The 27,607-nt window shown below is 39.4% G+C and overlaps 2 protein-coding genes and 1 pseudogene across 2 annotated transcripts; 2 read left to right on the plus strand and 1 right to left on the minus strand.

Moving 5' to 3' along the window:
- The first annotated feature begins 1,420 nt into the window (after positions 1-1,420).
- On the plus strand, positions 1,421-8,331 carry exosc5 (exosome component 5). The gene is made up of 6 exons (XM_006796678.3): positions 1,421-1,560; positions 3,991-4,104; positions 4,307-4,428; positions 4,545-4,685; positions 6,140-6,229; positions 7,193-8,331. Exons 1-6 carry the CDS (start codon positions 1,425-1,427, stop codon positions 7,286-7,288), a joined length of 699 nt encoding a protein of 232 aa, XP_006796741.1. The 5' UTR covers positions 1,421-1,424; the 3' UTR covers positions 7,289-8,331.
- LOC148098981 (uncharacterized) lies at positions 2,495-3,159 on the plus strand (annotated as a pseudogene).
- On the minus strand, positions 7,469-24,072 carry tmem91 (transmembrane protein 91). Its single transcript, XM_006796679.3, has 4 exons — positions 23,552-24,072; positions 15,789-17,393; positions 11,497-11,643; positions 7,469-9,725 (listed from the first exon to the last, which is right to left on the minus strand). Exons 2-4 carry the CDS (start codon positions 16,221-16,223, stop codon positions 9,570-9,572), a joined length of 738 nt encoding a protein of 245 aa, XP_006796742.1. The 5' UTR covers positions 16,224-17,393; positions 23,552-24,072; the 3' UTR covers positions 7,469-9,569.
- Positions 24,073-27,607: the final 3,535 nt, after the last annotated feature.

Below are 27,607 nucleotides of genomic sequence, written 5' to 3' on the forward strand. Positions count from 1 at the left end.
TTCATAAGTTGAAGAAATGATTGATTAAAGCTGTCGAGATTTAACACTCTTTTGTGTTAGAATAACAATAATAATAAATAAATGAAAAATGCGTGGAATTCCCAGGAAGGCAGAGTGTCAGTTTTATGAATAAACCCACCCCCCCTCATCGGGGGATTAACCTGATGAAAGTCCATTGTGTGATGCTGACCTGTTAATTAAAATACTGTCACTATGCGTAACGACGTTTTTCTGTGGACTTCTGCGATCTTAACTTATCAAAATCAATATTGCCTATTTTAAGATTCAGACACACTAACGCAGTCACATTAACAAAATTTGACAGTTATTGCAATATGATATGTAATACATCTTACAGAAAGAAGTAAAAGTAAAAGAAAAAAATGCTTTGCGTCGGCATTTACGCATTTGTCTTTTGCACATACAGATCAGTTGTAACACACGTGAAACAGTTTGTAATAAAACAGCGCTCCTTTGGACGAACTCAACCTCAGATGTCAGGTATACCTATACGTCTGACGATAACTGGTATTAAAGAGACACGGGGCAACTATGCCACAGGAAAGAAAGAAAAGGAGAGAAGACACAGCCAGGGAGGAGAGAGCCGCAAGCAGTACGGAAGAACCGATGAATAAAGTCGGACAGCTGTTCTTAAATTCAGTCATAAAACAACGATTTCTACGTCCTTTCAACCCTACCAAAAATTAAATCCTACTCTGCTGCCATCTTGTGGTCACATTGCGGTACTGCATTAATAGTAAAAGCAGCGTCAGTGGCAAAATAAAGAATATTGTTAGTTCCAGTTCCGATGATAAACCAAGTAATATCGCAGGTATAACCGTTGACATATTAAAATAAAGTATTTTAACTACTTGTCAAAATCTAAAAATGTCTTCGTTTCAGTTCACAGCTAACTGATGACGTAAATACAGACGGCAGATAAACCAATTTTTGCAGCCACGAGTGTTTATCGCCATCCAGTGGTAATAGCGGAGACTGCAACATGGTGGTTGCAATTCAGACCATGCCAGTGAATGATCACCTGTGAAAAGGAGTAAATAAACTGATGTAAATAAAATTTTGGTGGGTGGTTATGACCAATAAGGGGAGAAAATAAAAGGTTGTACCCGTTGTGTTTAAATGCGGCTGCTGTCTGCCCTCTAGCGGTCATTGTGATTAACTACACTGATATACAGATGCTGCACTTCCGGTACTTTCAAAATACATTAACCATATTAACGCAAAATAGGGCTTCAGATTGCGTCAGGAAAACGTGAATTATGATGAAAAATATTATTTCTTCTTCGTTATCATAGAAATATATTACAGATTCACATTTCTTGTGAATTAACTATTTATTAGAGCCAACATTTCTTTCTCATTCTGATGTCATCAGTAAGGAGCCTAAACTAGAGGGAAAACAGATGACGCCATCCGCCTGCGACAAACCTGCTTTCTCCACGATGGAGGTCTGTGGATCTCTGACTGTTTCTTTGAGAGAGTTTGGTTGTGAACAGAGCTTGCTGTCTCGAACTGATGGCTCTGCTTCTTTCGTCCAAGGTAACACTAATTTTAGAAATCATTTATCTGGGCGTTTATTTGCCTCTAAACTGGACGTAAAGGACGGAGAAACGTTAGGGAAGTTAACCTGCCACTTCAGTTAGTGACATGAATTTCTTTACCCTTATACCCAAAATAATATAATAATGAGAATCAGGGGTGCATCTTTTATGCTGGCGTGGGTGGCATGGGGTGGCATGGGGTGGCATGTGCCAGCTTACTTTTGCATATGACAATGTTGTTTATTAAAATAAGGTAGCATTAACTTTGAAACTAGCTACAACTAATTAATAAAATAAATATATTTATTGCATAGTGTTAACCTCCCTCCAGGGGCGGATCTACTGTGCACATTTTAAATCAACAACATGGGCATTTCAGATTTCAACACAGGTGGTTTATTGTTGAACTTCTTATTAACCCTCTGAGGCTTCCAAATCACATGACCAATTTAATATGACATAGCAACAAGATGCATTCCCACTGAGTCTCCATTACATTTTTATTTGTGTTGAAAGTTCAAACTATGAACCAAGAAAAGGTAAAAACTGGATTTTCTAATGACAGCCCGAAAAAACAAGCCACCACTTTCCTATTGGTGGAAAAATGTACCATGTTGACCAATCAATAAATGATATGGCAAGGCAACAAGAGAGAGATCAACTGTGAGATGTGAGCAATTCCACAGTCATTGGATGTGAGAGGTTTGTGACATTTGGCGTGTTTGGAGTGTGTAGTTAATGTATAGTTAGTGTGTTGTGTAGTTCTTTGTTTTGTGTCAAAATAAGGCCACAATCAGGGTCCATCATCAGCCACCAGGCCACAACCAGGCTCCATCAAGAGCTAGTGAAGCTACAGGAAAAGGCAGGCGCAGGTTAGCAAGCCTCAGGATTGATTGGGGCTGCAGTAAAAAAGGGGCACAAGTATTGAGAAGATGCTGCCTAAAGGACGTAATGTCAATGAGGAGGAACTGGAGGACATAAAGAAATCTTTGAACTTTATGTCAGAAGAAATAACAACCATTGCAAAACAACAAAAAATAATAATCAACTTAACTGAGGATATTAAAGAATTAAGAAGGCAAAGTGAGGAAAAGGGCAAGAAGATTGCTATGTTGGAAGGACGAGTGGCAGAACAATATTTGAGAATAACAGATGTGATAGTAACGGGTCTGGAAACCAAGCACCAGACATATGCATGGGCAGCAGCAGAAGAGAGAGGGGAGCTGCCTGAGCAAGAGTTGCGCTCCCTTTTTCAAAAGTAAAGGCATTGAAATGGATAGTAAGGACACTGAGGAGTGCCATGCTCTTCCAAGGAAAAACAAGAATCAAAAACCTGCCGTTATTATAAGATTTATTAATAGGAAGCAGAAGAAAGAGCTACTGAAGAAAGTTGAAAGGAACGAATGTGTATGTTAATGAACACCTAATCAAGAAAAATGCAGATATTGCAAGATAAGCAAGATTATTAAGAAAACAGAAGAAAATACAGTCAAACTGGACAACAGATTGTAAGGTGTTCATTAAGTGAAATGGAACACCGGAGCAGGCAAAGGTCTTAGTCATTAAAGAGCTGAGAGAATGAGAAAAATACAGCTGATAAAATGTAAGGCAAAGCATTGGGATGGTCAATGACACTTTCAATGCACTGTCAAACTGGTTGGTGCTTGTCTGAGACAAAGTATTGTTAAAGGTAATGATGTGTGGATAAGATGTAGAATAAAGTCAGATGTTTGACACATTTTAAGTAACAAATCAAATGGAAAGTGGGATACTGGGGTATGATAGCAATATAGATACTGACTGTAATTTCTTACCAAAATGTTAAAAGACTGTAATTATTATACAATGGAACAATTTAATAGGAACATAGAGCGAGGTAAGAATATAACAATGGTTCGTTTTAATGGTAGAAATCTATATGCAAACTTTAATTTATTAAAGTATATTTTACACAGTTTAATCAACCATTTGATGTGATAGCAAGATTATTACTCCAGAATGATTCAGAGATGAGCCCTGTGACAGACCAGCATCCTGTCCAGAGTGTACCCCGCCTCTCACCCTATGGTAGCTGATAATGATAAGCCTAAAATGGATGGATGGGTTGGTTCAGTGTCGTGAAAAAAATATTGTGGTGCAAGAGGAAGAATAAATGTGAAATTTACACGATGAGACTTTGTGTCATTTAGAAGTATCACATCAGCTTTAGTTCTCTTATTAAAAGCTTGTTCTAAATAGGGTGTCTGCGCTTAAGTCCCCCCTTTAAAAAATACATGTGCTGTGAGCACATTTACTGGGTGTCGTACTGCTTTAAAGGATTTGATGTTACTACTTTTCCCCTCCTAGATGTCTGTTTATGTGGGGAAAGACATCATTAATTATCCAGTGTTATTTATTGAATAATGCTCCTTTTTGTTCTTGTCTGAAGGAGACACGAGTGTGATGGCTGGAGTGTACGGACCAGCTGAGGTCAAAGTCAGCAAGGAGATCTATGACCGGGCGACCCTGGAGGTGCTGGTTCAGCCCAAAGTAGGGCTGCCAAGTGAGTTTTTTTAGGGGTAAAAATTTTCATTATGCAGCATTGCTTCTTTTATTTTGGGGAAGCTAATGTGAAATAGACCTTTTGCATGTCTCTGAGGTTTCTGCTGTGGAAAAGTTGCTATGCCACAGCTGACCACAAGGTGGGGTACGTGAGCTTTCTGCTCGCATTCATTTTTTTATACCGAGATTTGTTTGTTTTCTAGGTGTAAGGGAACGATCGCAAGAGCAGTGTGTGCGAGAAACCTGTGAGGCTTCTCTGCTCCTGACGCTCCATCCACGCTCCTCGCTCACTCTCATCCTTCAGGTCCTGCATGATGATGGTTCAGTATCCTTCTGTAAAACTCTGTGCCGCTGCAAGCTTTGAGGTTTATATCCAATCTGCAAGTAGGGCTCTAAAATTGAGATGTTTTCTGTGAGTGTTCTTCCTTACCTGTTCCTCAGCTGCTGTCTTGCTGTTTGAATGCTGCATGTATGGCTCTTATGGATGCAGGATTGCCCATGAGTTGCCTCTTCTGCGGAGTGACTTGTGCCATCAGCACAGATGGGCAAATCATCACAGACCCCACTGCAGCTCAGGAAAAGGTAAATTTAAGACTTTTAGAATGATGGGTGACGAAAATCTTCCCAAAACACTCTGATGGTGGCTTTTGTCAAATTTCCTGAGAACTTTTCAAACAAATGACACAGAAAATATAGGTCTTTTCCATCCCACCATTGCTAAGTGCTTGTTCATAGGGCAGGAGTGTCAAACTCATTTTACGCTGTGGCTCAGATACATCCCACTTTGACATTAGGTGGACCATACCAGTGAAACTCTTTTCTATCAAGAAGTTCAATCCTTGAAATATTTTAATATAAGGAAAAGAAATGCAGTTTGAACAGTACGTTTCAGTTTTTCTACATAAAATGATAATAAAGAAAAGCTGTTTGTTGTAGTTACTGAAAGACTCTTCAATAGGATTCTTAAATAGAAATAAACTGTAAGGGCTTAAATTGTAACAAATAAATGTTTATAATTACACATTACTTAACTCAGTGTTTCCAACCGCTGTGCGGAAGATTATCTGGTTCCACCTGATTAGTAATGGGCAGAACCATTATATTCTCTTCCACTAGAGGGCAGTACAATCACCTGCTCTAATTAAATTGGTTGCCAACTGCCAGTAATACGGAAGACGATGAAGAAGAAATTACATAATAGTCATGCTGTGAGATGATGCAGCCCGTAATAGCAATACATAAATATTTGAAAAGAAAAAGTAGACAGTCTGACCTGGGTCCTGGAGGAAATACTGACCCAGATAAAGGCCCGAGCACGAGTAGTGCTCAGAAGAAAGCAAAAAAGGCATACTGGCAACAAACCAAGCCAATTCCTCTATACCTGGTGTGGTTGGGAAAATTATCAACATGCTTTTTGTGACATTTTTGTTAGGTTGTGTGCCGTGTGATTTTTTTATTTTATTTTTTTTGAAATCTGAAATAAGTGCGTGACTCCAAAAGGTTGGGAAAAACTGACCTAATTACTTTGGTTTAGCTTGATTAGCCATGTTATACGTCTTTATCGGTGAAGATAAAACTGTAAAACTTATGAACAGTCCATTTACACCTTCTTTCATATTTTCCAGTGCTGTCCAGTGGGGGCCACATCGGAGTCTTTCCTGGGCCAACTCTGGCCCCTGGCCCATATGTTTGACATCACTGTCATGTAATTGTTGGGATGTTCTCCTGAATACTGCACTACTTGAGGCAACTGTGGAGGAAATTGTATAAATAGAAATAAATTGAATTCAGTTAAATGACAAAGAAAAACAAAACTAGAGAAAAATCAGTCAGGCAAGCACAGTGATCTATAGTCACCACCAGCTAAAGTATTCCCTTTTTTGGAATATCTTACTGTTGTCTGTCCAGCGCATCTGTTGTCACTTCCATTTGTATCAGTGGTAATGGTTTTGCTTCCTAACGGGACAGATTGACATCGTCTTAATTTCCTTGCTGAATTTCATGGAGCGCCCGTGTCTTGTTTTCTCTCTCAAAAGGAAAGTCGAGCTTTGATGACTTTTGCGATCGACAGCGCAAAACGCAGCGTTTTGATGTCGTCGACCAAAGGATCGTTTTCAGTGCATGAGGTCAGTAGATTAATGACAGGAAAAAAAGTGTGTGCACCATTTCAAATAAACAAAACTGTGAATGCCAAGCCAAAAAAGACTTCTCTAAAGCGTGCTTCAAAGAGAAAAGACTGGGCATCCCTTGTAGAGGCTGTTTGTAGATGCTGCCAAACCAAGAATACATCCTAAAAAACATTTTGGAGTTTCTGCAGTCTTGATAACAATATCATGGAGTATTTTTTTTCTCCTGTTACCCAAAAGGACCATAGTTTCTGGAAATTTCAGGGGGTTTATTTTATATTGCTATTGATCAATCATGTTGAGCAGCCTTTGGTTGAGTGCAGCTATCTATATGGAGACTAAAAGAGGGACAGCATTTATCTAAGTGCAAGCTATAAATCATCAGCTGATGTGGTTAGACAGGAAGACTGGACTCAGATGAAACTGTCCCATGGGTTCCTGGATTCCCTTTTGATCAGCGGATGACAGGAATGAAAATAAATGTTGCCTCTATAAGAAATATCTACTCTTTTGCTTCATTTTCCTGGAGACGATCCCATGGATCGAAACATGACCTCTTTAAGGACACTTTCAGGGAATTGAATGGAAAAATCAAATGGGATTCCCTTTTTTTTGACTGAATAACAAGTATTATTCCAAAAACACTATAATATGAGGTTTACTCTGGCCCACCTACAGGAAACCAGTATGCTGACTGGGTACTGACTGGAGGGGTCATATTCTCCTTACTTTCCTGGCTGCTCTCTACTGTCCCATCGGAATAACACACTCCCTGCCAAAATTTAAAAAGAAACACTACAACGTTGTTTAGATTTGTGATTCTGCTTCATGTGTGACTTTTTGGAAAACGGTTCTTATTTTTGCTCTCTCCCTGTCTGCCTCAGGTCTGATGTGACTTAAATCAGTTGTTGTTGCATTTCATATTTTGTCTGATCCTCAGTTGTTGTTTTTCTTCTCTCGCAGCTGCAGCAGTGCATAGCAGTCAGTCAGAAAGCATCAGAGAAGATCTTCCAGTTCTACAGAGACTCTGTCAAGCGGCGATACTCCAAAAGCCTATGAGAAACACGGAGCTTTCTTTTGCCTAGTCTTTTTTTACTTTTATTTTAACAATGCATGCAAACACTGATGTCGTAATAAAATATTTAGAAACCCCTGTGGGCTACAATTTCTTCAGTTCAGTTGTAGACAGCTGTGCTTCATGGTGGGAAGGCTTGTATGAGTACATTTGTGAGAGATCAGAAATGAAAGGAGGAAAGGTGAATGTCAAACAAGTGCATTTATTGGGATTTGCTGATTTTCTTTCACTTTAATATATACATTTAATACAAGGATGTGACCTGGGGAAAAGAAAAGCCCTGAATATTTTTTGTAGTAATAAATCCCATTTGCTGCAACCTTTGAACTTTACTGACTCACACGTTCAGTGTCCGCTTGTTGTCTGTACGAGTGACACAAAGCGAGACGAACCTGAGCAGAGCCTGTCGCACGACAGCCTCATCGTTCGGAGCAATCCACGTGAAATGCCTCCACACAAATCAATAATTGACGTAACTCAGCTGTAACAACAAAGTGTGATTTGTTTTTCCTCTATTAAAATGAAAGTACAGTGGAGACAGACGGTAGTTCAGGATTGTCAGTGTGAGGCTGAATCACAGCGCGACAATGAGAGAGCTGACAAGGGCAAGACACGGAGATACCAGAGGTTGGTCTACTAAAATCTGTTAAAAGTGATCTATTACCAGCTTTGAAACAACACTGGGATTGCAGCAAACATAGTATTTTATATGTACTCGAGCTGTGTGCTCTATAAAACTATTTATCTAAATAGAAAATGTCAGCTTCCACCTTAGTCAATTCTTTATATTTACTTGGATACCCCCCATTTACTATGTAGTTAAAGGCTCAGAGCTTTTTCCAGTCAATTCTGCAACAATGTTGGTCCAATTGAAGGAAACAATCAAAGTTTGCAGCAGGAAACCAACAAGCTCACCATGCAGGGTTTTCTTATGACCAAACCTGGGATGTTATTGAAACATGCATCACAATTTTTGCAACTTTTCTTGGCCCATTTAAATAAAGCATTTGTGTGTTTTTGAACAGAAGTTTTCAGTAGACTTTTTTTTAAAGTCAGTCATACTGCAAGAAGCACGCTCCTGAAGATGTCAGTTCTATTTTTGGTGGCGAAAATAGCAGAATCTATATTTAAGGAGCATGGTGTGAACAGCCTGGCTGCTTCTAATAATGGAATAGCTGATAAAAGGATCATCCTCAGAGTTTCTTCTGTATTTTTGGCACTTTTTCCAGCTCTTTCCTCCGCTGTATATGTTATGATTTCTTAACCCTGTGTATATATAGAGGATAACATTTAATGTCTATATCTTGAGTCCATTTTCTACCTCCGGGTTTTGCATTTAATTTTAAAAGTCGTGAACGTATTTTCTTATACCAGCAACTACACTCTGTGCGTTAGTTCTTTAGTGTTTTGTGTATTTCAACATGAAGATAATGATTCAGTTGGTATAAACAAAGCATGGGCAGTCCTTTCTGTCAGTAAACAGTGACTGAAGCAGTGTGAAACCAGGATGAGCTTATCGATGTTCACGTGCAGCGTTTCCCTCGGGGTACCTCCCGTCAGCAAGGAACTCTGGGCTCTCCAAAGGACTATTGCTTCTGGCTCATCGTATGTTTTAAAACATCATCACCAGCTTTCACCCCTCAAGTGACAGTGCTGGCTCAGGCCCTCCCACAGTGAAGTCCATCGGGATTTATCTGCTGCCACGTCCTTGCTGTGACCTCTCATAAATCTGCAGACTCCATCTAATCGTACACTGCCCTCCACTTAGCTCCTCCCAGGCAGACAATGACACATATCCCCACTGCTTCTTATTATTCATCCATTGTTTGTAATGCTGATATCTACAGTGCTGTGGAAAAATGTGAATTTCTGTTTTTCTTTCTTTTTTTTTACTTCAGTAATGCTTCACATATGATGACAACTACAGCACAGATTTAACAGAAGGTAACTTAAGTCTTCAAATCACTAAACAAGTAACAGACTGCTTTTTCACTGATTTTTCTTCATGTGCTCAGAACATCCTTTGAGCTGATTTTTCTTTTTATAATCCCGAAGCGATTATAAACGACACGCCGGCTCCCAGCTTCTGTTTTCAGTGTCGCAGCTTTTCAGCTCGGTGTAGATGAAACGTGACTTCAGACAAGTCGACAGACAAACACTGTGATTATTTTGACGTTTAACGGTGATATGTTGGCATGTGTTGATCTTCATGAAATATGTGAGAGGTCAGTCTTTTGTATGCGTGTCCGTTTGAAAGAGTTGCTTTTATGGTGGCTTTGCGGACAGGTAAGAAATCAACGCAGCGATGGCACAGATGTACGTTATGATTCCAAACACGATGGAGAGCACCGAGAGCCAGAGAGCCTGGCGAGACGCTGCGTTGGCACCCTGAAAATCCCCCTGAGCCGATGCCTTGTTGGTCTGAGTAAAAGAGGAGACGAGACACTGAGATAAAGATTAGAGTGAAAAAAAATAGGAGAGAACAGCATTTATCATCATTTGTCAATGTCCTCCCTGGCCTACACTTTCCTCTTCCACTCATTCCAATCTCACGCTAAGCCCATATTATGTTCCATCTCCAAATCACACCCAGCGATTGCAGCTCATTCATCATTTTCTCCTCCTTCCTTCCTTCCTCTCTCCCTCTAGTCCTTGCCTTTGACTCTGACCCCTGTTTTAGGCAGCACTCAACAATATTGGAAATCTATCACCTTGAGGTTTCTTGTTATGACTCTAATTAAACCTTAACGAAGGCCATTGATCTGATCAAAAGGCCTTTGCAGCATGCTGCCAGTTAGCTTTGCAAAAGTGTTAATGGGATTTCTTTCTCCCCTGCACTGCTGGAGGGATGAGTTTATAAAATAAGGGAGTCTAGAGATATTTGTGTAAGGGGTATTTTAATACTACCATAGATAATTGTGGCTAATAAGTTCTTTTTTTCTAGCAATTCTGACTTTTGGGTGACCAGTCACCTGACTTCTGAATAATCAGATTTAATAATTTTATCCTGTTTCTTCTGTGGTGAGGGGCCAGAGGTGTTGGCCAGATGAGCGCATGGATAGGACGAGTAGAAAGACAGCCTCGTACATTTACTTAAGCGCTTTAATAACACACAGTACTTTATTTAAATATTTCCACATTAACATCAATCAATAAGAGCAAAATTAAAGTGATATGCACAACAATGAGTCAGAAATTATGATTGAGCATGTATGTGATTCTAAAAAGTGCCATTTAACATAATAAGCACATTTAATCCTGGAAATAGCCTCGAAGGGAGGGTAGACCCCGGACAGATCGCCAGTCCTTTTTGATTCAATTTATTTCTGTTTACATTTTGTATCTGTTAATTAAATTATCATTAAATATGTGGTGTGCAGATGCTGAACACTTATAGGACAAAGTTGTGTATGAATTTATTCATTTTTTGATGTGGTATCCTGTTAGATTTCTGCCCTATACATCTGGACTGGATATATCCCTGTTGAAAGGCAGACATTACACATATTATAGTATACATATGGTAGAAAGAGTGACTTTATTATTCAATAAATGTAGGCAAAACACAGTACATGCCCCTTAGCATGTTGTTTAAACCAGTGAGCTCCAACGAGCAGTTTTTATGCGCTGCAATGAAATATTTATGTAAATATTGATTTAAAGACAAAAGTACAAGAATACTATTATTTCTTCTTCTTAGTTTTGTCATGGCTCTATGTATTGCTTGATGCAAAGGTTGTAAATACATCTTGTCACAATACTGACATATGCATGCCCATTAAATTAAGCAACACGTAATGAAAAAGATGCATAACAACAGAGGTCAGTGGTTTTTTTCAAGCTTATGTCTTCAAGAAATCAATGTGAAGAAATCTGAGTTATGATACCAACAGAGACCATATTATAGACAACTGTGATTCGGATGTGATCTAAGTGTTTGTATCTAAAGTTCTCAGCTTTGTACTATTTCAGAAGTGTGATTCTGCAGGTGTAATCTCCTTGTCACAGCTCTCCTCCATAAATCCTTCACTTGCACAACACTGAAGAACTGGACTCGTTGATCGTCCACACATACTGCAGAGGGTAAAAACTCGACCTCAGCTGTGAACGATAGAGCCAAGTTGTATCTTGTCTGCTCAGGACTGAGGGTGTGTCTGTGTGTGTGTTTGTGTGTTTGTGTGTGTTCGTATACCTTCTGTGAAAGATAGAAGGCGGCGATGCCCAGGGGCCAGAAGCAGCAGAGCATGGAGAAAAAGGCCAGACCCAGGTAGTCCTGAGGGATCATCAGAGGGAAGTTGTTCTCACTGTCTGTATCACTAAAATCATCGATGGATGAGTCCTGGGATTCAAACAGAGTGTGTTTAGGTTGAGTTCAGGATAGAAAGCGATAACATACATTATTATAAAGAAATACTTTTAGGGTGATTTGTTTTTGTTTGGGCACATTTTCAGATATTTGTCTGTGAGATTTCAGCCTTCACAAAAATGCAGTAGGTATTACATTAATTTCATTTTCCTGCAAATGAAAATCACACTGAAACTTTTCAAATGTAAGGTACTGTGCAAGGACGGTGTGAGAAGTGAATAAAAAAACATTTTGACTCAAAGACGTTTGTTTCAAAATGAGTCTCAATAAAATTTGTGGGTTAAGAGAAAAACTGAGACTTTGTTTCTAGAGAGGAATACATATTTCTGAAGATCCATTTCATGGATCAGTACTGCTGCAGCCTCGTCAACTTCCTTCATTTTATTTCATCAAGGTGCCAGTGCACAGGTGCATAAGTAAAAACCAACCTTGCTTTTTTGTCATTTCTAATCTACCTCTTTGTGTCCATCTAACAAAGATATGATGATCTACTCCAACATTAAGTGAAACACGCTGTTTCTCTTATGTTCAAGTCATCCACAACAACTAAAAACTTTGCTTGTGTCTGAAAGATAATGTGATTGAATGGGGTTAGTCTGGATATGCACTAGCTCTGCTGACCGCGGGGCACTTTATGACTCATGCATCTTTTTTGAAACAGCTGCATATTGAGTCTGACTTGCTCTCTCACAATGACCCTGTCATACCACTTTGGTCATTTTACTTTGTGTAAGAAATAGTTGTACAATTCCAAAAAAAAAGGCTTTTGTTATATTTTAGTAACTGTTCTGTAAACCAGCAGCAAACATAGACATAAAGTGTTTTTTTTTTACTAAACAAGATAATTAATTTAAAGCTTGGATCACAGGGCTATTTCTATTATGCCTGTTCTATTGGTCAAAAAAATCTTTCTATAGTTGGGAAGTATTTTTATTAGGGGTGGGGGGAAAAATCAATACTGTATAGTATCATGATATTTTGTTTGCTAATAATGTATCGATACAGGGACAGCAGAAATCGATATTTTGTTACAAAAAAGGTTTTTGTGCTCTGACTTCAGAGCATGTTGATCCTTTTTCTGAGCAAGAATCCTGACATTCCTTCACTGTCCAAATGTGTTTAACTTGTTTTTGGCAGCAATAAACATGACAGTTTACTTATTTTAATTTAAGACATGTTTTATTTTAATTAAGTTTAAAACTTTTTTATTTAATGTAAAATTATATTTTGTTTTAATTTACTTTCAAATTCTTCAGTTGCTGAAGGGGCTGCATAGTTTTCATAAATTGCATAGTTCAGAATAGCTATAATTGTACCAGATGGTTGCGTTCAGTTAAGCTGGACTAGACTGTAATACAAACCGTTCAGTTTGTCAACAATAAAACTGAAATGAGAGAAAGACTGAGTGTGAGACTTTGATATTAGATAAAATAAATATTGATAAAGTTTACCTTCATGTACAGAATCTGAATATCGCAAAATATTTTTAAAAATTGCAATATTATCGTATCGTGCGTTAAGTATTGTGATAATATCGTATCGTGGGATGTATGGTGATTCCCACCTCTAATTTTTATAGACATAAAATCCTTTTTGTGTTGATGAGAAGCAGGGAAATCAATTTAAGCAAAAGTCAGTTATAGCCTGTGCTCACATGTAAAATCAATCAGGATGGGACACTTATTTTTCCATAATGTTGATCATGGAGCAATCAGTGAGTTTCATGTGTCAGTTTAAGTTCTTTTATAAAAAATCTGAAGTGAAGCAAAGTAGAAGATGTTGTCTTGTGCAGATTTGAGGTCACTGCAAGGTTTTATTCCCACAGGCCCAGGACTCTGCATCACTGCACTACTGCCAGCATTAAGAATGAGCTTAAAAAAATATTTTACACAAGCTCTCCTTTTGTCCTTGGGGAACAAACTCTTACCTAAACTTTGTGGCAGCCAGCTGCTGTCGATTTTAACGGTGTGTAGTGCTACTGTGTATTTGTGTTTTTACTTGCATTCTTAATCAAAGTAATAATCATTAAACATCCCTTAGCCTTTTAGTTCTAGTTATTTAAAAAGCTTTTACTTGACCTTGATGTGAGACTAAACAGTACAAACACTAACGTTATTTATTGGTGACATTTAGAGTATGTATTATTTTGTTGACTGCTGTTGGCATCTCGTAGCAAATTTATATTTTATTTCATGATGGGCTTTGCTCGGTGGTCTATGATATAGAACTGGCACTATGGTGTCATTACCTGTTATGCAGCAGGAGAGCAGCTTTATGTAATCTGGCTTTTTGACAGTAAGCATTCAATTGCTGCTTTGCTCGCATGTCTATTTTAAGTTCCTCTTTGGTTTCCAGAACCTGCACTGACAGTATGAGGCTCCATTGCTTTTTCTGTAGCATGTTTCAGGAATGAAGAGGATCTGGTTGAGCTGAGGAGGAGAATGATTTGATAAAACTAATATGGGCATCTACATGCAAACTTTCAGGTTTGTTACTTTTGCAACTTAACAGACAAACAAAGGACTACTTGAGAAACGAATGCTTAATTTCAGACCTATCTAAATATTCCCGAATCCTCTGTTTGAACAATAGCAGGAAAATTTGTTGACCTGCTTTTATTTCCTGTACGGTTGCACAAGCTCTGTTGTCAGTACAAAAGAAGAAAGAGAAGACATTTTTAAGTGTCTCGCATCCAGTGATGGGAATAACGGCGTTACAAGTAACGGCGTTTCTTTTTAGAATAATGAGTAATCTAACTATTTACTATTTCTATTGTTATAACGCCGTTACCGTTACTAACAAGAAAATGCAGTCGCGTTACTATTTTTCGACAAACAGACGGTTGAAGCTGTCTTCAGCTTACCGCATTTTATATCAGTTCCACGGAAGTAGCTGTAAGTAATCTGGACGCTACAGCTTTAAGCAGCAGCTTTAAGCAGCTATTTGACTGAAGAAGAATAAAGTAGTCATGGTAAGCCAATCACATGACCACTTCAAGATGACAAAGCAACAGGGTGATATATACCAGTTTTTAAATTGTGCTGATAGGCCACGTAAAACCAGAGTCATGATAAACAATATATACACGGCGTTTTTTCCTCAATAGTTTCGTCACATTTACTGTCTAAGGACAGCGCAGCGAGCACTCTCTGCTTATGACAAAGAAAAACAAACAAACAAAAAAACCCTGCCCTTTCGTGTTGGTGGAAAAATGCACCATGTCGACCAATCAAAAATGATGTGGCAACATGACATTTTGTTGTTTAGGGAGAGGGGGAAGTTTTAGGAGTGAGGGTGACAGAGAGAGAGAGAGTTTTGAGATGTAAGAGATTTGTGACATTTAGCGTGTTTGGAGTGTGTAGTTAATGTGTCGTCTTGTGTAGTTAGTGTGTAGTGTTGTGGATAGTTTTGCGTTGTGTGTCAGAACAATGCTCAATGAAAAAAGTAGGAGTGATACACCTGCAGGTATCAGGCTGTGATGTTCTCCTTTATAGTGGACAGAAATATTTGGAGTGGCACAAATAATTTGTGTGGCATCCTGTTGAATGCAGAACAGCTGATTGTTCTGTAAATAGTTTGAAATGGTTATAAAAAACGCTAAAAGGTAAATGGTTGCAAATAACTTTGTTGTTTGCAAAACTTTATTTATATTTATATTACATTATTATATTTATATTTGTATTTAAAGTTATGAAATATGATCCATAAACATGTTTGTGGTTGTTACAGTAAAAAATATAACTTTTTCTACTCGAATTTTATGTTTTTTTTGTCTGATTTTGGAGCAATTGTGTTAATACAGTATGTCAAAATGAAAACATAACTGTAAATTCAGACACGTGAGGTTGTGCTGAAATGGATGATACCAAACAAGGCAAAGTAAACAGTTTTTAAAGGTGAAATATGGAGGGAAAATCAAAAGTGGTTAAAATGGCCAAGTATACCCTGGACCCCAGAGGGTTAAACATTTTTTTTAAGTAACGCAATAGTTACTTTTCAAGTAATTAATTACTTTTAGAATCTTGTAACTCAGTTACTAACTCAGTTACTTTTTTGAAAAAGTAACTAGTAACTATAATTAATTACTTTTTCAAAGTAACTTGTCCAACACTGCTTACATCAGAGTCAGGGAGCAGGTCATCCTCATCGTCCATGCTGTAGGATGCACTGTGGAAGTCTTGCGTCTCAGCCAGCAGCTTCCTCTCCAGTGTTGAACCTGGTCGAATGTCCACAAACGTGGTCTCCAAGTAGTCTTTGTTGAGCAGGGCATCTGTATGGCCCCAAATGGGGGCTGCTGGGTAAAAGGACTCCAGTGTGCGTGGTAAGGAGCAAGGATCCAGTAGCTGCTGTTGCTGAAGCTCAGGGGGATGTCCACAATAGCCCCTCCATGTTAATGGAGGGTAGGCCCTGTCCTCCTCACACTTAACCAAGATTCCCTTGAACAGCCCACCTGGGGCCTGTCCAGTTCCAGGTCCCAGCCCCGGCCCTGGTCCCCAGTTGTTATTGGCACTTTCTCCCAGAAGAGGGTGCTCCAGCTCATCTAGATTCTCCATCCTTTCCTTTTTAATACCAGCCACCCAATAGGTGACCACATCAACAACCAAATGCAATCTACAAATCGGTCAACAGAGCTTCTCCCTGAAGAGTCCAATGGGCTTACAGTATGCAAAGGCAGCTGCTTTGCTGGCTTTAGTATTTCAGTGATAATCCATCTTTAATCCTATTCTTTAATTTTTCTCTTGTTATAGGGCTTGGCCCTGGGGCCAACAATGCATGCCAGATTTATGTCAGAGTGAAACAAGCAGTGGTAGCTTTGTCCTGTGAAATGTTCAGCTGGAGTGACGTTGGATAATTCAAAAATGTCCTCTCTTCACATGTCATAAACAATTCTTTAAGGACTTGATGGTTCAGGCTTTGGCCTGTGTCTTCCATTTCACATGGCCGAGTCAGTTCGTATTTGCTAATGGTAGCTACTTTTGCGTTCACGCACTATGAAAATTTCAAATCTGATGATGAAAGATCTTGATTAGTCCTAGACAGTTTAATAAAAACAACGTGCAATGGAAATTCAGTGTGACTGAAAAACTCTTTCAATAAAATATGACGCACTAATCTAAGCACACTGACTTGGCAATGGTATAAAAGCTTCAGATGTCAATCTTTCCTCAGTTACATAATGAAAGAGGGCAATTAGTTAGGAGTTGACAAGAATAACTTAAAAGTCTTTCCAGCTGTCATTACATACAGCAAAGTGTTTGTTCTTCTGCAAGAGTGTGAAAAAAGTGGACTCAAACTGCTTTCAAAAAGAAGCAGTGCCCCTTCAGATGACTAAACTGTCACGCAGTGGGGCGTTCTGAAGCATGAATATACACAACCTCCGGCAGCAGTCAAACTAGTGGAGCAACAAACGGATTGGGGCCATATTTGAGGGCAGTTAATCTGTAAAAGCAATGAGGCTCCAAAAATAGAATCCTATGGAGCACATCCGCAGGTCAACAGGCCTGTGAACATGCCTGTTCCTTTGTTGTTGCTGCAGGAAGCGATAATGAAGAAATAAAAGTCCTCTAGTGTTGATTTACTGCTGCGGGTTGGCTACTTGGTATGGCAGCTCTCCACTGGGACATGCAATTTTAATGCTTAGCATCCACCTTAAGAGGGTTTCATTCAGGATAGATGAGGACGAGGAATCTCTCTATCCAGATCGCCAGTGACGACGCTGATGTCTGTTAAGAGAAGAACAAGGTCACACAAAATATTTATACTCTACACTTTTACTCGTATTTAGTTTGCGAGGGTTGTGGGCTCAAGCTATTTAAACTCCTGATTCACATGCGCGCAGATAACTTCATACAGAAAAAAAGCTGCACTCTTATTATATATCAACCCTTTTTTTACTCCAGTAAAAAAGAATCTTACTGTGAGACTGTGCGTCTTGATCGATTTACTTAATAAGCTCCCAGTAGAGCAGAGGATTAGCGTGATTTGAAAGGTTGCCTATGAAAATGAACCTTTCCCTTATGCACTTAGTAAAAAAAGAGTCTTTCTGTTGGTTACATAGGAATTTTTTTTAATATATTGTGTATATATCCGTATTTTTATGAAATGTAGCAGGTATGTCTGAGGAAATGTTGTCTTTCTTATAGGATTTTTACTCTTACATAAACCAGTTTTATACCAGTTTCAGCCATATATAAAATCTCAGTCCAAAAAGCTAAAAATTCCTTATGGTTAAATTGTGAGTAAAATAGCGAGGAGTGAAAGTACCTCTTTTCTGCTCCATTCTGGCCCATTGTGGAGCCTGAGCTGGTAACTTTCCAGTACTTTTCCAAAGATTTAGTCAATATTATAAATATGTAAACATCAGTTAGACACTTTCAACTGTTGTTGATGGAGGGGCACAGCTGCTGTCGCTGTATTTATGTATTTTGATACAGCTACACAATGTAAAAATTGTAGCAGTGTGGATAATGATGTAACAAAGCCTATGCGCTTGTTCAGGTAGACAACTCAAGCTTTGTTGCGTCATTCACACACAACATGTCCCAATATGTTGGTCTATTTAAACAGCAAACTTTCCAGTATTCCTCTTTAACATGTCATTGCATGCTTTTGAAATCTCCACCCTCTCGACATCTATTTCCAGAGAAATGATTGTTTATTACTCCCCATTGTCTATCTGTGTCTTACATTCAGTTGCTATTACTGGGCGGAAACACCTTTGCCTTCAGAACCGTCTTAAATCTTCTTGGCATAAAGTCACAAGGTGCTGGAAATATTATTATTATTATTTTTTTTTTTTTTTGGAAATAATATCAGAGGTTTTAGTCAGTATTGAGATGATAACATCAAACAGTTGCTCATTCTGATCTGTAAGCTGCACATCCATGAAGGGAATCTCCCTTTTTACCACATGCCAAACGTGCTTTATCGCAATGAGATCTGATAACTGGAGCCCCCAGGGAAGAGGCCATTTGAGTTCAGTGAGGTTATTGTCATGTTCAAGAAATCAGTGAGTTGGTTTGAGATGATGATATTTTGTGATATGGGACTTTATCCTACTGGAAGCAGCCAGCAGAAGATGGGCACGTTGTACGCATAAAGGGATGGACATGGTTAGCAACAACTCAGGTAGGTTGTGCAATTAAAACAATGTTCGGTTGGTACTATGGGCCCATAATGGTTAAAGAAAATATCCCCCACACCATTACACCATCACCACCAGCCATGTGGCCATTCTCCCCTGGCATAAACAAGGTATTGTCACCCTGAGAACTGCTGCTCATTGGGCATTTTGTTTTCTTTTCTTGGATCATTATCTGTAAACTGAGGAAGTTGTATGGGAAAATCACACTAGATTAGCAGTTTTGGAAACAACCAGACCAGCCATCTGAAACCAGCAACCGTGCCACATTCATGTCACTTGTTCTAATTCTCAGTTTGAACTTTGGCAATAACACTTGAACTCTTGAAAGTGATTACATGGTTAAATGCACTGAGCTGCTTCCATGTGACTGGCTGATTATATATTTGCATTAGCAAGCAGTTAATCAGGTTTAAATAACATATAATAACATATATTTTAAGTTACTGCTGACTATATTTTGTGGGAAATCACAAACTCAGAGCTGTCACATTCCTTGGCTTAAGGTAAGCTTGTTTTTTTCCAAGAGAAATTGGATGAAATAGAAGCGATTCTGAAGTTTTTCAACTGTTCGCACGTTTTAGCGACATTGGAGATCTTTATCCAGTGGCCTGCAATGCATGATCTGATATCCCTACATCATCATCAGTTAATATGTAATATGTAAACTGTTAGTTTAGTTGTCTGAAATGAAGAAATTAAGCTCATGTAAAACTGACTTTGGATTTTCTAAAGTAAGAATATCTCAAATTAATCATAATTGAATGGTCAAGATTTGCTACTGTCAGGCGACAAGCAGGAAGCGATGAAAAAAAAAAGTCTTTTCATTCCCGGCAGAATAACAAAGTGTCATTTCAACAAACAACATAATATCTCATCAGTAAGTATTCATTCTGCATGGTATATTACTTCACAGGCTTAATATCAATTCTGTGACTCACTGCACGCTTCACCGCACCACACAGGGGGGAAAAATGGATTAATTGGGTGTCTTTGGGCTGGCGTATGCTGAGGGCTCCATTTTCTGCTTGCCTTATGGAGGCTGAGTGATTGTTCAACAGAGTGACGTCAGCAAAAGCTCTGTGCAAACTGCCTTCCTCTCCTAACACATACGCACACATCCGGACATATGGTGCATTTTGCACACACGCTCATGTAACACTAATATTTGTAGCACTTCACCAGCCTCCCCTCTCCCTTCTGCCCCCTCCCAATTGCTGCAGCTTCATTCCAGGAGAGATGCACTCAGCTTTATTACACCCTCTCCCTCCCTCCTCCACCTCTGCCCGTCCACCATAAAAAGACTTCTGTCAGCTGTATTATAAGCCTGCCTCCTTTTCTGATTCTGCAACGCTCATAAAACATCCAGTCAGGTAGAAGGAAGGTTGCAAGGACGCTGCTGTATATCACCGACACCACTTTTACAAGAGACCCTCTTCTCTCTCTCCCTATCTCTGTCCTTTTAGCCTGGTGTTTTGTCATACACATATACAAGCACGCATCTTCTCAGCTCCCTCCATATCCCTCTTCCTTTTCTTTGATCTGACTCTGTTCCTTTTTTATAATCCAGCCAATACTTTTGGCAAAGCCACTGTACTAAACTTAAAACTTGTCTCTTTGAGTAGCGTTTCCACTTACTACATGAAAAGACAGCTTGTTCTTAAGACATCGAAATATGCAACTAAAGTGAAATATTGCCTTAAACCCCTGTCGTGAAAGTAGAGAACTGTTGCTGCTGACTCTTACACAGATTTTCAGCGACTCTGCAGTCTTTTTGACACACACTGACTCGCTGTCTCTCAGCATACATTCACATTCTCACTGGAAGTAACGGCTGCAATATTTCATCCGATACAGATCAAGATGCAGATACAGTGAACACACTCATGGGAAAGAAATAGCATAGTGGCTGTAGGAAATTGGAGCTGTAAACGCTTGCAGACTGTAATAAAAAGGCATCCTGAAGAACAGCGATGTCAGGCTGATAAGGCCAGAGCAGGCTCTGCGATACGCCAAATGAAATTCTGAAAACGCAAGCGGTGGTTAAATGGCCCTATTGATTTCATTTCCAAACTCTTTTTCTCCCTTTTGCTCTTCCTTGATCTGTACAGAATGACTGAGGAGAGGAGAGGAAGCTGAACAGAAAAGATAAGCAAAAAACAGGCAGGATCGTCAAGAGCGTCGCACAGCACATGAAGCTCAAAGTAACACCATGTTCCTATGGAAACACATTCACCATGGAGTGGAGTGCTCACTGCAGGATAAATGAAGCAGAGGCTAATTTGCCATTTCAGTACTGTTCCTCTGCTTGGCTTGATAATAACTGGATTGGATAATTCCAGCATTACTGTGCCTTCCAGTAAAAATGTAACTGTCATTTCAGAGTGCAAAAGATAGATAATTTCCACAGAATCACTCTGCAATAACAAATGAGTGCAGTCATGCCAGACACTGGGAATACTTAAACCCCCTGCGCAGAATGTGTGTATGACAGTGTGAGCTCATTAATCGGTCCATGGCATGTCCTGCTCTAACACACACACACGGACACACACAGTCGTTTAGTTTGCCTCACAACACATGCATTCACAAACACACTTTGCAGTCCGTTGCAGCCTTGCATCACCTTGCCCTTTTAGACACACAAAAACAAACCCTTTGAAGCAATCCACGCCAACCAGCCCACATGTTCATGTACACAGCTGCACCATAGTCAGATTGTCTCTTTTCACACACATACACGCACTGCTCGCACAGCTGGTGCTCATGTGCAGTGAGGCCCAAGAAATGAGAAGTTACCCATCTGTACTACGTTGCACATTGCTCCAGCATCTCTGCGGAATATGTAGTATGTTGTAGTCAGTCATCTGCAATATGAATCTGAACGCATCATAGGACACATTCCACAGAGATGCGCTATATTTCTCAATGTTCTGCTATTTGTGGTAAATGCGTATATCGTTTGTGTTGTTTGTGGGAATGCTTTCTACATGAACGAATGAATAATGGTTTATGTTAATGTTACTGTGTAATAACATTTCACCATTTAAGATAACGTTACTTGTTTGTGCTTGCCGAGCAGTTACATATCAAACAGTGTGTGCTAGTAATTTGCAGTAATTTTTGGTACTTGTAAAATAAAATGTGAAAATCTGATGAAAGAGCATTAGAAAACACACACAGTGAAACGCTGCACTACAGGGAGACGATTAGAGACATTTTTAAACAAATCTGCAGTTTCAGCTGTAAACCACTTACTAAAGAGTGTGAATGTGAGAGTGAATGAATAGTGGTATTGTAAAGCGCTTTGAGGGTCCCAAAAAGCGCTATATAAATGCAAGCCATTATTATTATTATTATTAAAGATGCAAAATAACAAAAATTAAATCCAACACATTAATTTAAGATTCCTGTGCTTTAAATACAATGTTAAAAATGTCTTAATTTATACAATAAAGGACCTCAAAACATTGTAGTAATAGACAACAATTAAAGTATACACCTGACAGCCAGTAAGACCAGCATACAAGTATTAAATAATATTTTTACACTCCAAAATAGTATTTCTGATTTCTTGAATTCCTAAACCCCCTGAAATATTCTCTGACTGTTTTTTGTTCAGAAAAGCAAGTTTCATTGTAGCTATGCCTGCGCAAATGTGTGTACTAAACAAGACTGCACAGATGTCATTCATACTGTGTTTACATCAACTGTCCTTCAGTGTAATGACCGGTACACCTGTATTTTTATCTGTGGTGCGTGTATGTGTACTAGTGTTAATCTCAATGTGGTCACAAAATGCTGTCAGGATCCACCTTAAAACTTTAAAAAAGCTGGTTCACAAAAAGTAAAGCTTTCAGGACTTGGCTTGTCATGCTGTACTTGGTGGAATGTTTATGATTAAGCGCTAATGTAAGCCTTTGAGGAACAAATATAAATCAGTGCGTTGCAATGCAATAATGACTTGATTAGAAAATGAGTTTCTTGCAGATGAGCAGCACTGTTTCTTACATAGTTTCATTATCATCATCATCACAGACCGAGGGCATGGTGTGTGCACCACCAACCCCCCGCAGAGAAAAGACCTGCTCTTAATTAGGACTGCTGGCAAGCAAAAAAAACCAAAACAAAAAACCCAAAACACCCTGCATGTCTTTTGAAAGCACTTGGGCTAGGTTTTTTAAGCAGTTTCCCACCGGACATTTTACATTTAACACTTAAACTGATCTGCCAATTCAGATGCTGGCTGAAGGCTGAAAGAGCTTTAGATGTACTACCTAAATTAAAAACAAAAAACAAAAAGGAAGTGGCTTTTATCAGGTGGTCTCCGTGACTGTGCTACGGTGCTCAATACTGCACAGTAGGCTTGCTATACAGCGATAAATAGCTAAAGAAACGTTAACAATGGAGCATATATATATATATATATATATATATATATATATATATATATAAATATATATAAATATATATAAATATATATATATATATATATATATATATATATACGAGAGCTCCCACTGTGGTTGAAATACTATCAGCCTGTTCTTCAGAGAATTACATACATACTGTTAACATGACAAACATAAACCGTCTTAATAGATTAATAATAAATATTAAATAATATTATTACTGGTTCGACCGTTTTTTTTCTAGCTTTCTGTCTTTTCATCCTCTGACTTTTAAAAAAGGGGGGCTGAGTGTAAGTAACACCGGAATTTTCTTTGAATATTTCCTCACCTTAACGTCGGAAACTCTGATCCGTCCTGTCCTCGAGGTGAGTCCCGGTGGAATCCAGTGTCCCAGTTATAACAAGTCCACAGGGCTGGATGCTGTTACACAGGGATCCTGCGCTGTTCTGCTCGCCTTTTCACGTGGGAGGGTGCAGAAAGCGTGTACATTTCAGCGTATAGCTAAATACGAGCCCTCGTGTTTGTGTGGGAGTGGGACGTGTGCGCGGAGTTACAGTCAAACTTGTCAGTATCCCATCAGCGGTTCCTATGCGGCTGTGAATGCATGTGGATGTAGCCGTTAATACACCTGTGCAACCTGGCAGCAGTAAACGTGCATGCTTAGTCAAAGGCTCCTGTTTCCCCAATACAACATTTCCTATCGTATCCCGCTCAGTCTCTCCCCTCTCACGGAGAAAAGAAGGGCCTTGCTGTAGTTACACCACGTCAACTTTCTTCTGCCACACTCAGCTTTTCTCTGACTTTCCACATTGAAGCATCTCTCTCTCTCTCTTCTGCTCCTCCACCCCCTCTGTCTTCTCCCTCTCCTTATTGTCTTTTCTCAGCGCTTCTGCTACCATATTATGGCGGAAAAACTGGGTCCTAAAGCCTGTTGGTCCTCACCCTGTATTTGATGTGTTTCAATTACTCTCAGACCCTCTTAAGCTTAGTAAGAGAAACGTGCACATGCAAAGTGAGGACATTTGCCTTTTCTTACTTCTTTAAGAGGATTACCAGGGTCAAGACTTGATTTTGGGTTGGAATTAGGATTTGGGTTAAGACCAGGGATCTAGCGGGGAGGTTTAAGGTTAGCCTTAGCAAAACAAATGTATGTGTCCTTTGGGATGCCATTTGATTTGAGCATTCTGGACAGGCTGAAAATACAATACCCGCAGGCAAGGTGCAAGTATGAGATGAAAAATCTCATTTATGCTGCTGCATGTAGCAAACACAAAAGTGGACACAGGCAGCAATCAAAACAGAGAGGGAACAAAAACTGAGGGAGGGGGAGCCAGAGGGCGGTTGATTATTATGCAGTTGCTTTCTTTAGGCCTATGTATATATGTGCTATTCCAGAGTGGAGGCAGTCAGATGCCCTCCGGCAAGGATGACTCCACTTTGTGTCAGTCCTTTAATGTCGGCTTCACCCTGTGACCCACTTTAGTCACCCAGGCCAGCTCACATTAAGATCTCCAGTCAGAAATAGTCTCAAGATGCAAAAACAGACATTCCTGCTTTGGGCTATGCTTATTTTGCCTTTTTTGCCTATTTTGCCTTTTTCAGGGGAGGCCATACAGGATGAAGCTCATGCATTTCTGGACATCAGCAGTCAATGAAATCCACAGGGCTTAAGCTGAGTATTTAATGAGGTACGCTGCTCTTAGCTCGAATCCCCCTCCCCCTGAAACGGTTTAACCTTTTAGTTGTTTTTGTTTTTGCTTTTTGGTTCTTTCCAGGCAGTCAGCATAGCCACAATGCTGCCTATCTGATGCTTCGTTTATCTTTGCCCGTCAGTGTGACAAGCATCCTCTCAGTCCAGTCCATCATGAAATAGAGATCAATATGCTCTCCTTAGTCTGAGCACATCCTCGCACAATCGCTCTATTTTCCTGCTTTTCCTTTATTCCACCATTCCTTCTCTCTTCCTGCTTTAGTTTTCTCTCATCATCTTTCTCCATCTTCTGCTCTATTTTAGCTGAAATATACAGAGATAAGGATTAAGGATAGGCAAGGTAGGCAAGGAGATACATACAGTTACTACTGGAAACCAGTGTGTCTTTTGATCATGTTAATTGATAATAAGCTTATAACCTTTAATATGACAGTTTGAAAACAGATACACAACAAAATATATTGTTTTTGTCACGGTTTTGTTTTGTTTTTTTGTTTGATTTTTTCCCATCACTTCCATTTGGATGCTAACTTCCTAAAAAGAAGAAGAAGCAGAAGGAGGAAAAGAAGAAGGCCCTTCATTTTTCTATAATTGTGCATTTTGTTTTTCAAGTTTCTCATGATTCTGGTTGGCCTCTATGTGCAATGTATTTTGACTCACCCCTTAATGCATTTGTTTGCTTTACAGACTGGTTTCCCATGCATGACCCCAAGCTTGTGGATTAAAGACTTAGATTTGGACTTGGATCCTGTCCTCACTGAATACGCACAATGTTCAGTAAAATTAATGGGATTTGAAATTTTGGCTTAAAATATCAGATATCAGTGTCTTTAGCCTGAAGTGATATTATTTCTGCACTCATGTCTTACACCAAAGAGACAAATTCTTTTTTACCAGTGGAAGTAAAGCAAAGATTGCAAAAGTACTACATAGTTGCAGCCCATATAAGAATGTGGAAGCACTTGAATAAATAATGGCATCAGCCTCTTTAAATAATTCAGTTTTAACCAAAATTCTGAACAAAGAAAGACAAAAAGAAACAACACCACACACAATTCTTTACTATTTCTTCTTACAAATATTTATCTGTACATCCATTTTCTTTTGCATATCCAATTCAGAGTCACAGTTGGGCTGGAGCCCATTCCAGCTCTCATAAGCAATGAGGTGGAGTACACCTAGGCTAAGGTGCCAGTAATTATCCACCCATCCATCCATCCATCCATCCTGAAGCCTATCCCAGCTATCATAGGGCGAGAGGCAGGGTACATCATAGGTTTAGAGTCGCCAATTAACCTAGTGTACATGGCTTTGGACTGCGGGAGGAAGCTGGAGTACCCAGAAAGACCCCACACAGATACAGAGAGATCCTGCAAACTCCAAAGAAAGGCCTGATGTGGCTGGTGGATTCAAACCTAAGATCTTCTTTCTCTGAAGCAGTGGAGCTAACCACAACACCACTGTGCTGCCCCACAAATATTTAAGCATTTAAAAAATGATATCAGCTTCTCTGCACTGCACTACAATTCACCCCGACTGGTTTTGTATGTGTCAGTTGCATACCAATATCCGCTGTTGATGATAAAGCCCTTATCACCAAGCCTGTCACTTTTAACAAGCAGCTTTGCAAATAATGAGCTAACAGTGGATTAAGACAACTTCCAGATGAGAAGGCGATGACCACAGCAGCAGCAGCAGCATATTTACACATACAGCAGTGTTTGTCAGGAATGCAGTTCAATTACTACATTTTGTAATAAGGAGAAAAAAGATGCAAACAAATAGAGCTAGGCTTGGTATTTTAAATAAGTTTGTTTTTCTCCTTTAGAAGCGCTGTGGCAGCAACAGCGCTACAGAGTTAGCCACCTCAGCAAAACCTGTACGGGAGAATAAAGGAGGGAGAGAAGGAGGAGTGTAGTATTAGCAGAGAGCCTGAGGTGGTAAGTAGCACAATAGGGAAAACACAGCAAAACTAATACTCCCCAAGGAGGGAAAACCACATCACTCTAGATTTCAAAAACATAATTATTGACGGAACATGTTTTGTCTGCACAGGTGGCTTACAGCATTAGATTGCCTTTTCCAATATACAGGGCAAAAAACATGAGCAGGAGTGATCAGGATGATCTTCGCTCAAGCCTGCTGTTATTTTTGCTTTGAAAGAGCTCTAGGGGACATATTGATGTTTTAGCGAGATGTAATCTATTATTCTTGTTACAGAAAAAAGGCTAACAAGAGATACTGTTTGTGTGCCAAGCACTTTGGGCGAAATGCAAATGCAGCAGCTCAATCTTCCATCAGGGCTGCACACAGCTGATGAGGGATGATTTGTGTGTGCATGCGCTGCAGTACTGCTGGGTTTTACACACCAGCAGAGGGGAAATGCAGCCCTTGTACATCCATCCCTCCATGCAAGACAATACATGAAGAAAGTTGGCGCTCATGGCTCATGAATGTTCGGGCTCCACTCTCTGCCTCTGGAGAGCTAAATTATTTATGTTGCATAAGGAAAGAATTGCTTAGGGATACAACAACAATCAAAATGGCACTCGGCATGTGGCACAAACACACTCACACAAATGCAAGGATGTTTATGATAAACACAATTTGAATATGGACACATGCTTTAGCGATAGTATTGAGTATTATCATGCTCATAATTGTAGCTATTTT

This window comes from Neolamprologus brichardi, chromosome 14 (assembly GCF_056152115.1).
Source record: "Neolamprologus brichardi isolate AB-2024 chromosome 14, ASM5615211v1, whole genome shotgun sequence".
Lineage (NCBI taxonomy): Eukaryota > Metazoa > Chordata > Actinopteri > Cichliformes > Cichlidae > Neolamprologus > Neolamprologus brichardi.